The sequence below is a fragment of the Saimiri boliviensis genome, chromosome 15, assembly GCF_048565385.1.
Source record: "Saimiri boliviensis isolate mSaiBol1 chromosome 15, mSaiBol1.pri, whole genome shotgun sequence".
Lineage (NCBI taxonomy): Eukaryota > Metazoa > Chordata > Mammalia > Primates > Cebidae > Saimiri > Saimiri boliviensis.
The window spans coordinates 8541453-8558303 of NC_133463.1; the positions used below are offsets into that span (position 1 = coordinate 8541453).

Below are 16851 nucleotides of genomic sequence, written 5' to 3' on the forward strand. Positions count from 1 at the left end.
TAAAAGTATACAATTGTATTCATATTCGGAAAGCAATTATACTTGTATTCAAAGTATTTTATCAAGTATTATTAAAAGGGTTGGTAAGAGTTGGAAGAGTTCTGTTGGTCATTTGAACATGCCAGCACGACCAAGATGCAGTTCTTGTCTTCAAAGAACACATTCCACAATTAACCTGACTATAAACCAGATTGTGCTTAGTTATCCATAAAGTTGTCATTGTAATTGTCCCAGTGAAAATGGCACACACTCTCTCTACATCTGTCTTCCAAAAGATTTATGGAGAGAACTAAATTGATTTCTCCCTTTTTTCAAGTTCTGAGCAGAAAGATTGGGTAACCGGACCTAGATCTTATATTCTTATTACTGAATTCTAACATGTTAATTCAGGCATTGTAAGTACCACCATATGTCTGTTCCAGTCGGCTATTTTTAGGATATGTACTTAACCACTTTGTTGAAATTTTTAAAAGTAATCCAGGAATTTTAAGTTTCTAAGAAACGAGAATGAGTTTTTATAGTAATGTTCTCTTGTGAAACAACGAATATTTGCTGTTGTAAATCATCAGGGGGAGCTTAGCAAATGAACTTTAGTTTCTATTGAAGTCATTCCTAAAATTGCTCCTATTCATTTAGGACATGAAAACAAACGCTGAATATTTTATGTGATAAGGCACTGCTGTGTCCTTTTCCTTTTTAAAAAAACATTTTGTTTATTTGCTTATTTTCAAGGAAAATTAATATATGTTTAACTGAAAAAATGGTTTTGGAAATTGACCCCTTTTCTCTTTCTCATCTATCCCAACATAAAGTTTGGCTTTGAAGCTTAATATAAGTGTACTTTTTCTCAGTCATATCAACTCTTTCATAGTACTCAGATTTGGCAGTTCTGTATCAGAGCTAAAGCAAAAGTCAAAAACTCATTCTCGTTTCTTAGAAACTTAAAATTCCTGGATTACTTTTAAAAATTTCAACAAAGTGGTTAAATACATATCCTAATAATCTTTTTAGTATTGATAGAATAATACTAGATGATGCTTCAGTCTGAAAGCCGAAAGAAAATACTGTTTCCAAAAAAGAAAATGATTGGTTTTACAGGCTGCCTTCTGTGGACCTGGAAAATCCGAAAGTCTGTCATTATAAGGACATATGCCATGAAGGTTCCCCCAGTTGATGATCAACCATTTATAGCCAATAGCTATTCATCTTGTGATGAACAATGCAAGCATGTATGGAATGTTATTGTTTGGGAGAAGCTGTTGTTTCTAAACAAGTGTTTGTGGAAATTAATCCTAGTGTCCCAAGTAACAGTGGGTGAAAACCTAGTTTCTGACATAGCATTTTGATCAGGGAACATCTGCCCATTTCACGATACTCTGGCACTTTGGAGCTTTTGATTTAGTGGTGGGTCTTGTGATGTCATTCAGAGTCTTAAACATTTTTTTCCTTGATCATACTTTAGAGGCCTTTGTGAAGGTCTGACTTGCTATTTGAGCCATATTAATACACATTAACCAACTGTGCTGTCTAGCATCCAAAATACTATTATAGAATATTAATCCAAGTCACCATACTGATTTCAGGTAATGGGTAGCTTGGACCCAAAACAAGATGGCTATAACTGAACGTAGGTAGATAGTAATTAACTTTGAATATTGAAAAAAAGTACGATAAGAACACATTTTAGCAAATGTTGTTAAATAAAACATAATTGTTTTTGAATCTTAGGTTTTCTATTTTTTTCTTCTCTGAAATTGACTTTGACTCTTTCAAATTGAGGTAACTTTAGAGTTGAAGTCAAAAGACTTGAAAGATATTGAATTTCCGGAAAGTTAAAAATCACTTTTCTTCTAGATTTTTCTTTTAAAATAGAGCTCAGCAGTACTTGGTATCTCACAAGTTTTGAATATCAAGTGAAAAAAAATAATAAAACTTAATCAGACCTTTTTGATTCCCTCATCCAATGTACTTCTTCTTCAGTCTTGTTTGTCTGAATAGATGGTGTCACTGTTCACCTAGGTATATAAGCCAGAACCCTACGAATTTTCCTAGCTTGTTTTATTTCCCTTCCCTTCAAAATCCAATCCCTCAGGAATCCCCTGCTGACTCTATTGCTGAAACATACCTTGATTTTGTCTGTTTTTTTCCATCTCATTACCATCACTTTACTCCAAGTTGCCATTTTTTCTCTTCTGTCTGCTCTATAGGTCTCTTGTGATAGCCTTCCAGCTCCCCCCATCTGCCCAGTATCCAGACTTCAAAGAGCAGCCACAGTGATCTCTTATAAATATCAGTCAGATCATGTCTCCTCATTTAATCTGTCCCCTGTCCACTTCTTTCTCTGCCCCTTCTCATGTGGTGGCAGCCACACTGGTCTTCTCCTGGTTTAGAGGTTCTTTGCTACACAATCTAAAGGGAGCCTGCATTTGCTCTTGATCACATCAGTTATTTTCTTTATAACATGTCCCTTATCTGATATTTTATATTTGTCTATTGTCTGACCGCCACTGGATAGTGAGTGACTTAAGAACAGGAACTTTATATTATTCAGTGTTATAATCCCAACTCCTAGAGTATTGCCTGTCAGGTAGCAGATGTTAGATAAATATTTGTGGAATGAATGAATAAATGAAACACATTTTGTTATTTAACAAATATTTATAATATGTGAAATACGACTGGGTGCAGTGGTACACACCTATAATCCCAGCACTTTGGGAGGCCGAGTCTGGAGGTTCTCCTGAGCCCAGGAGTTCAAGACCGGCCTGGGCAACATGGGAAGATCCTTGTCTCTACAGATATTGAAATATTAGCTGGATGTGCTGCACTAAGCTGAGATTGCACAATTGCACTCCAGCCTGGGTGACAGAGTGAGACCTTGTCTCAAATATATAGCCTGTAGAGTGTTGGAGGTTTGGCCCATTTACACAGAGTCAGCAGTGAGATAAGGCCAGTGCCCCTTCTCTTGACCCATGGCCTGATGTTATCTGGACTGCTTCTGCAGCACAAGTTTGCCATGCATTAACTGGATACATAGACTCAAGTAGGATAGGAATTATCTTGAAACTTTTTGATTCTTCTAAGCCTTTGAGTTGAAGTGGGCCATAGGTTTTGTGAATTCAGTATTATTTTAACCTACTGCTGCTTGCTATGATATAGTGACCTACTAGATATGAGCCCCAGGCTGTCCTGAGATTAACTAAATTAGGTAAAAAATGGTTTTTTAAAAAGTTTTAAAGTATCTCATAAATATTTCTAATTCCTTTTCATTTCCAGTTGCTTCTTTACTTCAGGGTTCTAGAAAGAACCACATAAAGGAAAGATCGAGTTCTGAGATGCAGTAAGAAAAATAGTTTGTTTTTGAGGATTTTCTAGTTCAGTGAACAGCAGGAAGCACCAGCTTCTCACAAAATCTCCAGGCAAATATTTAATCTCAAAAGACTCCAGTAGTTTATAGAAACATTCTCAAAGTTGTGCCAGCTTATTTGAACCAAAGATAAATTCATGTATTTGATAGTCCCTCAGTCAGTTGTAAATACCAGGGTTGGTCCCCTTGTACAGCCCTTGTAACAAATAGAGTGTTATCACAAGGCACGGGATGAGAAATAAGGACACCTAGAGTCAAGCTTTGACTTTGTGTCTTATTTGCAAGAATGCTTAAAGCATTCTCTGTGAATATATTTAAACCTTCTTACATTTTCATATTTCTGGCTACGCAAAGAATATGCTAGTGACTGACATGAGTGCCCCATCCGCCATCCTCAGTACCAGATCTTATAGAGTACTGTAAATACTTTGTGTCCAACAAACGTGTTGGTGACTATTTGCCTTTATTTTTTCAGAAAAAAACGTTGTGTTTATGGAATCTGTAATGAGAGTAGAACTATTACTTTTTTGTTGTTGTTTTATAGAACAAAGGTTTATGATATTTCAGAGCAGGATTTCTAAAAGGACTTTTTTCTCAACCTTTCTCATCCTAATGTATTCTTTGTCTTATATCCGGTGTTTATCTTACATCCAGTGTCCAGCAGACAACTGGCCACAGGGGTAGCTCTCAGAAAGTATTTGTTGACTCTGGTTCTGTATCATTTCTCCTCCAAGAAGAGATAAGATTATTTTTATTTATTTTGTTTAGGATTAAATAAAATGGGTGAAGAGTGTTTTATCAAAAAGGTAGAATGCAAATACAGATGGTGGCAATTGTTGGTTATTAATTACATTTAGTCAGGATGTGGAGCGAGGCTAGGGGCAGAGGGCAGCTGGCTCACTCGGCCCTCAAAACCCTGAGTCTTCTGGCCACAGTGATGACCCTCCCTCTGACCCAGCTGGACCTGATCCTCGCTCCGTTGCTATCTAGGTCGACATTAAAGACAGGCATTAAGAACAGTTAGAAAAAGGTCTCAGGGGAGGACATGAAAGAAGAGATAAAACCTTCGAGAGGAGTTGGGACAGTGCCAGTCCCCACAGTTTAAAGAGGAATGGTCTTCTTTTTCTTAAAAGTTCCCCTCTGAGGTACAAAGAACCACAATACGAGTCATTTTAGGGAACGCAGGCAAGGATTGCACAGGAGCCCAGGAGATTAGAAGTGCTGGAGAGCTTCCTTGGGAGGATGGGATGCAGAGGAGACCTGGCTCAGAGGTCAGCTTTGGAATTCCAAAGCTTTGGAGGTTTCTTTTTTCAAATTTAGAGGTTTTGCCTTTTGTTTATGAACTCCTTGACTGATGGGCTAGAGAATTTATGGAGGGGCCCAGGAGAGAGGAAGCAGGAGAAGATACTTCAGATTGGCTAAGGGGAGGAGAGGCAATGGAGGCCATTAGCTGTCTTCCCAGCAGGTTGTGGTCAGGAGTCAGGGACTTGGAATAGAATTTTGCATTCTGGTAACAGACAATTGAATGTTTCGCTAAATTTTTTCTTATGCAGTCTCTAGGAGGATGTTGAAGAGTGAGGAATGACAAATAATCCCAAATAATTGTTAAGAATTCTGATCTCTAATCTCTGAGATTAATTTGATACAATTATTGCTAATAACAATAAACATGTGTTGAGCACTCATGGTATACATGATCACTTTTAATGTTTATGCCACAGCAAGGTAGATACTGTCATTATCCCAATGGAGAACACTGAAGTTTGGAGCACTAGGGAATTCCCATATCACATAGCTAGCATGTGGATTTAGAAAGAAGTGGCTTTACTTCTAGACACAAAAACTACCCTCTTACTGTTAACTGGAAAATTAGATGTTCTGAAATCAAGCTCTCTTACACTATTCCTAGGTATCACCACCCATTCTTGAGAAAATTCTGCTTTGGGAAATAACTTCCTATGTCTAATCATTTACAGTTTACAAACTGTTTTCCAAAAGGCATTTTGATCTTATTTTATTACATAAGGCACTTTTCAACTTGGTTAGATATGATGCCAGTTTTGCAAATGAGGGCCTGAAGATGACAGATCCCCCTGTGGAACTTTTATAAAACTGCTCAGTGAGCTACCATGTTTGTGATGGTTTGTTTTTGAACTGCATGGTGGGAGGAGGTGGTTCTGACAATTTTTACTTTGAAAACATTTAATCTTTGATTTAACTCACCATCACAAGACTGCTATTGCTCACTGATCCACCAAAAAATGAGGTAAAAAAACGTTCATACTTGTTTTCATTAATCGTTCTTAAATGTATGCATAGCTCACATTTATTTCAGTGGTTAATGGTTAAGGCCATACACCTTGTAAGTAGCAGTGCCAAGACATAAACCAAGGTCTTGTAATTCAAATCCAGGTTTGTTTCACTTACCACATGACTTTTACTGAGTCCTCAATTAGCTATCATAAAACTGGGCCTAAACATTGTGGTTGTCCTGGAATTTTGCCCTTCTTACTAATTGAACAATTAAAAAAATTATTTTGTGAAAATAAAAACAAACACAACTGGAGATTACCTAGATTCTTTGTTTTTCTGTTTTGAGACATCATGACTTTAAAGGTAAATGGAACTCATTTAGAGCCCATACCGTGAAGTCTTTTGCAGTAGTGTTAGTGGGATTGCACTTAAGTCAAATCCATGAGGCTCTCTCTTATCAGTGGGCTCTTCTAAGGTTGAAGGGATGTTGGGGCCTCAGAAACTAGAGGCGTCTTGCCAATTTACATTCAGAGGTTAATGTAGAAGAACCTGTTGAAGTTTTAGGTAGTATGACCTTGTAATCACTTAACATTGTTGTAGGTTCTCAGAAACTATGACTTCAAGCAAAAATTGGTATAACGAAACCAATTTGCCATAGGCTAACCAATATAAACAAGAGTTAAATTTCTTTCTTTCTTTCTTTCTTTCTTTCTTTTCTTTCTTTCTTTCTTTCTTTCTTTCTTTCTTTCTTTCTTTCTTTCTTTCTTTCTTTCTTTCTTTTTCTTTTTTTTAACCTACAATGTCTGTCAGCTAACAAGAGTTAAATTTCTAGAGCATATTTCTGGTCCCCAAAACATCACCAAACTTCTAAAGTCCAAAACACTTCAAATATTAACTATTGAAATAAATGTGAACTATACAGAAATTTAATGAAGATTAATGAAAACAAGAAAGTTTTTAGCCCATGTTTGGTGAATCAGTGAGTGATAGCAGCCGCAGTTATGGTGAGTTAAATCAAGGAATAAATGTTTGCAAAGGGAAATGGTCAGGACTACCTCCTCCCACCATACAGTTCGAAAACCATCACAAACATGGCAAGTGACTGAGCCCTTTCTTTCTCTAATTGTTTATTGTGGTACATTTTGTGTGATTATTATAGACATGACAAATTATTATTTAATAATCATTTGTATTTATTTCTTCATTCATTTTTCAACCTGCTTATGCCAGTTCAGGGTTGTGGGTGGGCAGAGCCCGTCCTAGCAGCTCAGGGTGCCAGGGTGGGAACTGACCAAGCCATCATCCCATTGCAGGGCACACTCACACCCACACACATGCACTCACTCACACACACCCCCACATTCTCTCACACTGGGACCATGTAGACATGCCAGTTCCTCTAACTTGCAGAGCTTTGGGATGTTGGAGGAAACTAGAGGATCTGGAGAAAACTCATGCAGACTTAGGGAAAACGTGCAAACTCCACGGAGACAGTGGCCCCTGTCTGAATAACGAGTGATATCATCCAAAGAGAACACTTCCAAGTTCAGTAGAATGTATTATATTAACCTTTTAAATATTAATCTATGTGTGTGTGTGTGTGTGTGTGTGTGTGTGTGTGTGTATGTTGCTAATGTTAATAGGAAATATTTATATAGCTCATATAAGGTTTTACACATTTATTACATATAATCTCATTTAATATCCAGGGTAACCGTATGAGATAGTCATTATTTCTATTTTAAAGATGAGAAAAAAATCAAGTAGTTACATGATTTCTCATGGTCAGTTGGAAATGCCAGAGCTAGACTTTGGTCATGGTTTTTCTAGCTGTCCAGTGTTCCTTTCCAGACCTCTTTTCTGGAGCCAGTAAGATACAGTCATCACTCATTAATGATCAGGTGTGCTGAGTTAGTCTGTAACCTGTGCTGACAAATACCTGTTTCATGTAGTTATTCATTTAATCATTCATTCAAAAAATGACCCAAGAACTGCCTTGTGAAAGCTGGAGGCAGTATCGAGATGGGTAGGACATGGTCCCTTCCCTCAAGTCAGTCAAATATTAGCTGCTAAATCACGAGTGGGGAGGCTGCCATGGATCACAAAGTAGGGTTGCTGAACCAAATTGGGGGCTCACAAAACACTTCTTAGAAGAGGTTATGTGTAAGCTATGAAGGATGGGCAGACTCATCACAGTAATGAGTCGGGATGAAAACTGTTCTAAGCAGAGCTACAAGTATATGTGAAAACTGACATGAGAGGCAGTGTGGCCAGGTGAGGAACCATGAACAGATCAGTCCAACTAGAACAGAGCACATGAGGGAGAAGTTTCTAGCAAGATTATGACCCGACCATGAACTGCTCATTGTATTGAGGATTTGGGATTTTATACTGTAGGAAGGACTGTTAAAAAAGTTGTATGCAGTGTGCAAAATGATCAGATTTCTATTTTAAAATAATTTCTTTAAACAGGCTAAAGGCAGGGTTGGAGAAGAGCAAGAACAGCAGCAAGCTGGGAGAATAAGCCACTTAAGAAATGGTGGCTCCTGCTGCTAAGGTCAGGAGGCAAAAGAAAGTGAGGAGGGACAGGGACTTATTTAGAAAATTAGCTGGAATCTTAAAAGGATGAGGACATTTTTATCTATTGTGATAGGAGGTAAGGCAAACAATTGTGCAGTTACTTCTGGAAGTCCCCTGCTAGTCTGCTGGCATGTGAAGGGGAAGGTAAAGGGAATGGGCCTTTGTATGGAACAGCTGCCAAAAGGGAAGGTTGACGAGGGGTCTGCAGAAGATTCACTGGGCTTGGGGGAAAGGCGGCTGCCTGCATGCTGGAAGGTGCAGGCATTTGGGATATAACAACTAGGGGTTTATTTAGAGCCTACAGATGTTAGAAATACACTTAAAAGGCATTCAATTTTTTTTTCTCCAAGTTCTGATGTATAGCATGCTTTGGTGACTAATATGAACACAAAACCTCCTTTGGAGTGCTCTTAGATTGCTTTTTTAAAAATCACTACCACAGGTGAAACTGAGAGCTTTGGATCTGCTAGAGTCCATTGCAAATCTTCCAGCCTCCATTTTATTATCTATAAGATTGAAATAATTTTGCCAGTCTGATTGGTTATGGTTGAAAGATAATTAAAATAAGGCACTTAGCATAATATGTGGCAAATAAAAATTGCCTAATAAGCAACTGATGCTACTGCTACTACTGCTACTAGTAAGTTGGTGCAAAAGTAATTGCTGTTTTGTCATTAAAAGTAATGGCATTTTCCCTATCCAGTCTATCATCGTTGGGCATTTGGGTTGGTTCCAGGTCTTTGCTATTGTAAACAGTGCTGCAATGAACATTCGTGTGCACGTGTCCACCGTATATTCTCGCTCATAGGCGGGTGTTGAACAATGAGAACACATGGACACAGGGAGGGGAGCACTACACACTGGGGTCTGTTGGGGGGAAATGGGGGAGGGGCGGGGGGTGGGGAGGTGGGAAGAGATAGCATGGGGAGAAATGACAGATACAGGTGAGGGGACGGAAGGCAGCAAAGCACACTGCCATGTGTGTACCTGTGCAACAATCTTGCATGTTCATCACATGTACCCCAAAACCTAAAATGCAATAAAAAAAAAGAGAGAAAAAAAAAAAAAAAAAGTAATGGCAAAATGGCAATTACTTTAGCACCAACCTACTGCTACCACTACTAACAACCATCACCACTGTCACCGTCATCAGAGTATGCAGTGAAGTTTTGCAATCACTGGGGTGCATTTCAAATTGCAGATTCTTTGAGAAATTGGAGATCATACAATTTGGTCATTTTTTCTTCTAATTCCAGGTGACCATGCAACATACGAAAAGCAAGAAGATCCTAGATTTTGCAGCAAACATGTGGCTCTCTCAGATCCAGGCAGATGGAGATATTGTCCATGAACTTCCTGTAGTAAAAGAAGGACAAGCTATTTTTCCACGTGTGTTATTAATCTTCAGTAGAATCGATTCAATAGACAAACTCTTTGGTAGTTGCTTAAATTTGCTTCTAAACTACTTTGCAACAGAATAATTTTCCTGCTTGTAAGAGACTTGTTTTACTCTTGAGAAGTGACTTTTTCAGTGTCACAGCATGAATTGCTGGTGGATCTGAGATTAAATGTAATCTCAAAATTGTTCTCTTGGCCCAGCTACAGTCACAGAGGCTGAGGCTGTGAGAAACAAGAAACGCCATTACTGTGACTCACCTAGCTTCGCCTGGGGCCGGCTTACCTCCGCATTTGATTTCTTTCCTCATCAAACCTTACATCATTTTAAACTTTAAACATAATGCACAATAACAGTCACCTTTACCACTAAAATACTAAGCGTAAAATGTCCTCTTATGTCATATATAGAAGAACAACCTTTTAAAAAATCTTTTGCTTCTCTTTCTGAAAAAGCAATAAACCTTGTGGCCATTTGTTCATAGTGTAAAAATGCCCATTTGTAATTAAAAATAATTGAAGCTCAAAAGTCAATAGACACAGAAAGTTCAGATTAGAATAATTCTCTCATATACATATGATATATATATAGTAAAATATGTATGATATATTTGTTATATATATGATATATATATTTATCATATATTTTATGATAAACATAATTACATAGAATCTCATTTAATATCCACAGTAACCATATGAGATATATATTTATCATAAAAATATATGATATATCTGATACGTTTATACATATTTTATGATAAATATAATTATATATAATCTCATTTAATATTTGCACTAACCATATGAGATAGTCATTATTTCACAACTCACATCAAAATATATCTATGATATATATGTATTTTACTGTAGCCTGAAAACCTATCGATCTGGGTTCTGTTTTTATGGATTCCAAGGTAATGTATTTCCTCTTGTTTTTTCTCCCTGTTGCTTTGCCAGTAGTGAGATATCAGGTTGACGTCTACACTGGGCAGCTGAAGCATGCAGAAACAGAGTCCAGCGTTTTCCTGTGTCTCTTTGGAGAGAGGGGAGACTCTGGCCTCAGACTGCTGCACAAATCTAACATGCCAGTAAAATTTCAAAGAGGACAGGTGAGTCTATGTAAATAATTTCCCAGATTCTTAATCATCTCTCTCAAGATGTCCATATATGATTTAAAATTTCAAAGGTGCTTGGTACTCTTCAAATTTTAGTTTTAAGACATCTTTAACACATTTTTCCGACCTGACTTCCTAATGCGCTTTGTTTTGAAAGTTGTTCTTGCCAAGAAAAATGGGACACACTAACCCAATAGTAAGTAATAGAACAAAGAAAAGATAAAAAAATTAGTGATCATGTGAGAAAAAGAAAAAAAATGAACTGAAAAGATGAGGAAATATACATATGTGTGTGTGTGTGCGCCTGCTCTCTCAGGCTTGAAAGTTACAAGGCATCATTTTAAAAGAGCAGGCCATAGAAAGGCCATTATACTATATTTCATATAATAACACATTGGCCTTTAATCTTTAAAACATCTTGAATGGGGCCGGGCGCGGTGGCTCAAGCCTGTAATCCCAGCACTTTGGGAGGCCGAGGCGGGTGGATCACGAGGTCGAGAGATCGAGACCATCCTGGTCAACATGGTGAAACCCCGTCTCTACTAAAAATACAAAAAAATTAGCTGGGCGTGGTGGCGCGTGCCTGTAATCCCAGCTACTCAGGAGGCTGAGGCAGGAGAATTGCCTGAACCCAGGAGGCGGAGGTTGCGGTGAGCCGAGATCGTGCCATTGCACTCCAGCCTGGGTAACAAGAGCGAAACTCCGTCTCAAAAAAAAAAAAAAAAAAAAAAAAAACATCTTGAATGGAGCCAAGTGTGTTATTTTGACACCTAAGCCCCTCCTTATTTCCTTTTGTTCTTATAGACAAGCATACGTCTTTCTATATATTAGTTCTTTGAGAAGTTGCAGTAGAATATTGTTAATGTTATTTTGCTGTATATGGAAAGAAGGTAGTATTTGAGGATCTAAAATTAAGTTTGGGGATTATGTAGTCTAAAGGCATATTTTAAAGGAAGAAAGACTCCTTAAACCAGTTAGAGAGTGCTGTTTCTCCGAACTTTTGTTGTAGTTTGTGAAACATTGGCTATCTTAAAGCTCACCTATACATTTGATTTGTCACTGTTTTTTTTTTTTTCCAAGAAAAAATACATTTTATTTGGTGGTCTCTTTTATCATTATTGAAAATTTTGCCAGTGATTTTTTTCTTTCTAATTTAGAAAATGCTGAGAGAGCGTTATATTTTTCGTTTCTTTTTTATTTTAATTGCATTTTAGGTTTTGGGTACATGTGAAGAACATGCAAGATTGTTGCATAGGTATACACGTGGCGGTGTGGTGTGCTGCCTTCTTCCCCATCACCTCTATCTGGCATTTCTCCCTATGCTATCTCTCCCCAACTCCCCACCCCCGCTGTCCCTCCCCTATTTCCCCCCAACAGAACCCCAGTGTATAGTGCTCCCCTCCCTGTGTCCATGTGTTCTCATTGTTCAACACCCGCCTATGAGTGAGAACATGTGTTTGGTTTTCTGCTCTTGTATCAGTTTGCTGAGAATGATCAGAATGAATAGGAAAGCTAGTTCTGCTATGGGTGAGACAAAAGCAAAATTAGGTCTAACTTTTGCTATCATGAATGAATTATTAATTTGAAGCAGAAGCAGTTTTAGATACCCTGGTATTATTATTAATATTATGCTAAGTGATCAGTGAAGTGATCTCCTACAGAACCCTCCTGGCTTTTGCATCAGCCCCAGACTCTTTCATTCAACCACTTGAGGATAAATGGTGGAGGCTTCCTGTCCCCTGGCTGCCTGTCGTTGGCCGCCAGCGTGTGTCATTTTGCAGCAGTGCTCTATCATGAGACGTTACCTCCTGAGATTTTGTAAGTCATCTTGATGATTGATATTCCTCAGTTCATCATTGTGTTTAGCATTTTCCAGACAGTAGGGAGGATGTATTTATGGACTAAAATTAAAATTGGGTAGGGGATATAGTTGCAATCAGTGTATAAAGAAGAGTACAGTGAGGATTTAGTGGTTTCCATTTTGAAGTTTAGAATCAGAGATGTAAAAGTGTTTTTCTTCTCTGGTTCATTTTTGATTTTACATTTTCTGTTGTTTTCCTCAGTGTTTGGGATGTAATGGAAATGCCAAATAATTTCAAGAGTTTTGTAGTCAAGAAAACTGTGGTAATAGCCTGAGAGTTTCATTATCAGAATTTGTCATACCAGCCACAACTCACATCATAAACCACTCACTGGGCTAGTTTTCATGTTCTCTGCAAGGTTTCCTATCAGGATGATAAAAGGTAGCAATACATGTAACAGACCCAGTTTAATTCTGTATTCAAACATAAAGTTATTTAAGATACAAGAAGAAACCAAAAAGCTGACTCAGTTGATCTTTCCAGATCTTAAGGTATTTGGATTTGCCCTAAAGCAGACTGAGAGCCAAAGACTTCAAACCATTTATTTGGGAGATAATCCCAGTAAGCGCTTGAGAAGTGAAGGAATGGGAACAGTGAGACGGGAAAGGAAAAAAAGCCAATATAGGGACATTAATGAGCTGGTTACTGCTGTGGCTCCTTCTTCTTGGTAGAGACCTTCAGAGAAACTCTGTGAAACATCCCTCAGATCTGTCCCATCAGGGGAAGCCCTCGGGCACAGAAGCAGGATTGAGATAGAAAGCTGTTAGCACACCTAAACTGTCTGTCAAAGCAGCAGATGCAGCTAGAAATGGACCCAAAGGACATGAGATGGGGCATCACTTGCATTTGCTACAACAGGTGACATGCCTCATGAAATGTCTCTTGTAAAGGCATGCTGAGAATGCAGAATAGTGACACTCAGATTGTCCTTGCACACATGAGAAGAGGCACAAATACTCATCATCTGGTTTACAGCACTGTCATTACTGGACTAGTAAATGGTTTTGGTCTGGACGCAACAAGAGGTTTCCATCATCAACATGGAGCCAATGGTTGAGACCCAGGTACTGTAGTGTGTCTTCACATTTCAAATTGAAATTAATCTGATAACAATGCAGGGAGCTGTTAAGACAGCTCCCCACATAGGCAATACAAGCAATACTAGAGGCACATTTTTTTTTTTTTTTTTTTTACCGTAGAGTAGCTGTGGCTAACAGTTAACTGTCATTTCTGGTAACTTTTCAGACTTATTTAAATTCATGACCTTTTCCTTCGAAAACTTTAGGATGGCTATTCTCAACAACAGTCTATGAGGAAGTAATGTGTGAAGGAGTTCTTTTTATTTCAATCAGTATAGCACTGACTTCAGGTCCTGAGTTCTCTCTGGAAATGCCAGTGTATTTTTGACATAACAAACTAATTCTGTTTAGGAGTGAGGATTCCAGACTGCTTTTTTACAACAAACCCAAGAATATGCTCTATTTTCATCTACAGAGGAAAACGCAGGGGAAAGATGTATTGAATGACGGAGGGAAAAAGGGAGGAAAAGAGGGATGGAGGGAGGAAGGAGGAAGGAAGGAGGGAGGAAAAGAAGGAGGGAAGAGGAAGATTTCTTTACTAAAATTGTAGTAGAAAGGGAGGAAGGGAAGGAAGGAAAGGAAAGAAGGAAGGAAGGAGAGAGAAAGAAAATTGGTCTCACATGTCTCCAAGTATATCAGCAATCAGAGAAAGGAAATGTGCTGTACATTAGGCTGCGTGGTTGTCAACCTGATGCCTTAATGAACGGCTCCTCGGGGTGGGGGTTTAAAAAGAGAAAAGCCTTTGTGTTGGGATTTGTTTGTTTGTTACTCTGGATGCTACTACAAATGGAGAAAATAAAACTGCAAAAGCGACAAAACAGCCAGAAATATATTTTTAATAGATAAAAAATAATTTGCTTATTTTTCCTACCACATTGCCCCTTTTGATGCTAACTGTAGGAACATTATCTCTTCTAAAGTATTGTTCTGCTTCTGGCAGTCACTGGGCTATTATTATTGCCTGCACTTGTCATACACTGGACTCTAGTTACTTCTGTGGGATTTTGTCTGTCTCCTGCACTAGATTGATACATTTCAAGTAGCCGCAGTATCACTTGGAAAACTGCAGAAGGTGCTGTTGCGCTGTGAGGCCAGTGACAAATCAAAGTACTGGTACTGTGAAAAAGTCGTAGTCAGAGAGCCCGGCACCACAGCCGAGTACGTCTTCACCTGTCAAAGGTAAGATGCTGCACTGTGGATGATGCCGTGTGTGTGTGTGTGTGTGTGTGTGTGTGTATCTTTCAGATCACAGATTTGTTTCATTAACTCAGGATTCCATATCATGTATCACTCACTGATTGCTTGAATAAACAATCTTTTGCTAAGCATTGTAAGGAAGACTTATAATTTCTTACTACCACAATGTTCCGTGTGTCACAAAGGACCAAAAGTTTAATACTGGAAATTTTTACATAAATAGAATATTTGTTTAACTGTTAGTTTCTTTGCATTACTAAAATTGTAGCGTTACAACACTTCCATAAGGGAATTAAATGTGGAGAATTTTACAGAGAAGAACTTTCAGAACAGAATGTAAGAAAGACAAAGATTAAATTCTAGATAAGTTGGACTTTCCCTTGAGCCCCATGAGGATTAGTCCTGAAAGCAGCTCTCTAAATTCCTGACCTGGCCCTTACTGCCCAGGCTTGAGACACAGGTCCCACATATACTTCCTTTTGAAATCTCCTCATAGAAATCCCGTACCTTCTTGCTTAAGAAAATGTCACTGTTTTTTCATGAAGAAGTGATTCTCCTGCCTCAGCCTCCCAAGTAGCTGGGATTACAGGTGTGTACCACTACGCCCAGCTAATTTTTGTATTTTTAGTAGAGACAGGGTTTCACCATGTTGGCTTTTTACTGAGCCCTGCTATTTCTCAAGAAAATGCTTAGCTTTGGTTAGATGGGCAATCATGTTTATTATTGCTTGGTCTCTGGGTTACAGGGGAGAGACTGGGCCCCAGATTCACAAACTGAGTAGAAACCCAATCTGTTTGGACATGGGAATGAGAAACTTGGGGTTCCATTTTGAAAATTTGAATCTTCAATATCGAGGGCTGCTTGTAGCCTCTTTTTCCAAATAGGTAATCAACAGGAAATGAGATAACAAAGTACAGGCAAAACAGGGGCAAGGGGAAATTCAAGGGTCTGGATTTGGCCAAGAAAATTGCAACTCCAAGTACTAAGCAAAAAGCAAAAAATAATGAGGCAATTCAACTAAAAATCCTAAAGGCATGCCACTAAAAACTGCAAACACCCAAGATGAGTGGGGCTGACTGCAGATGCACAGGAGCCGTGAGATCCACGGTAACCCTCTTCTTTTTTGCCTTTTAACCATTAAATTCAGTCAATTCCTTGTTCAGAGTGTCTGCTTAATTAATCCTTTCTTTTGTCTTACTGCTGCCTCTGCCCTGATTGATGCCCTTGGTTCCTCAAGACCGGCTCATCGCAGTCATCTCTCAATTATCTTCCGTGTCTTTCTTCCCCAGCCTTCCTGCCCACCTTCCAAGCTAGCCCTTCTATGGTACTTACTAGCGTCATTCTGACTTTATCTTTTCTTCTCTCATTTCTCCTTTGTTTTATTTTGAATTCATTGTTTAGTATTTTATTGTATAGTTTTGCCTAAAAAGTTTTCAAGAAAGAATGTGGTGGAAAATAATGTTCTAAAAGCTGTATTTTAACCACATCACCCCCCTGTTTAAAAACCTTCAGTAATCCCCATTGCCTACCAAAAAAGCCAAGCAAAACAGAACTTCCATTCAAGGCTTTGCAACATCTGACTCTGTATTTCCCCCTCCAATTTGTTTGTATAGCTGTCCTCTTGCAAGATCTTAGTGAAATTAGAACCCCTATCATTAACTAAACGGGTTCTGTTCCACTCTGCTCCTGTCCCCTGGAGTACTGTTCTTCACCCAGGAGGGCCTTTCGTTGCTCTCTTCTCCCCGTTATAATCCTGTCTATCCTTCAAGTTCCAGTTCCAATTTGGCCTGTAGGATGACTTAACTGGCCGAACAAGAAAGAATTTTTCTCTTCTCCCAATGTGTACTCAGAACTTAGCACAGCAAGGCACCCCCATATGATGAGTAACACGTAGCACTGAAGAGGACTTGGGTGTCATTTCCCAGCCTGCTCCCACCCACAGCTCACAGGCATCTCGGGGGCACTAGTGGCAGCTCTATTTTATTCCACGTATCAGAAGA

At 38.7% G+C, this 16851-nt stretch overlaps 1 protein-coding gene across 1 annotated transcript in view; it reads left to right on the forward strand.

The window, feature by feature from the left end:
• The window catches only part of RP1 (RP1 axonemal microtubule associated), a 302959-nt gene that overhangs the window by 171685 nt on the left and 114423 nt on the right, over positions 1–16851 (forward strand). The window contains exons 22-24 of the mRNA XM_074386610.1: positions 9457–9589; positions 10556–10707; positions 14679–14833. Coding sequence (XP_074242711.1) covers positions 9457–9589; positions 10556–10707; positions 14679–14833 — 440 coding nt within the window. The remainder of the gene's footprint in view (positions 1–9456; positions 9590–10555; positions 10708–14678; positions 14834–16851) is intronic.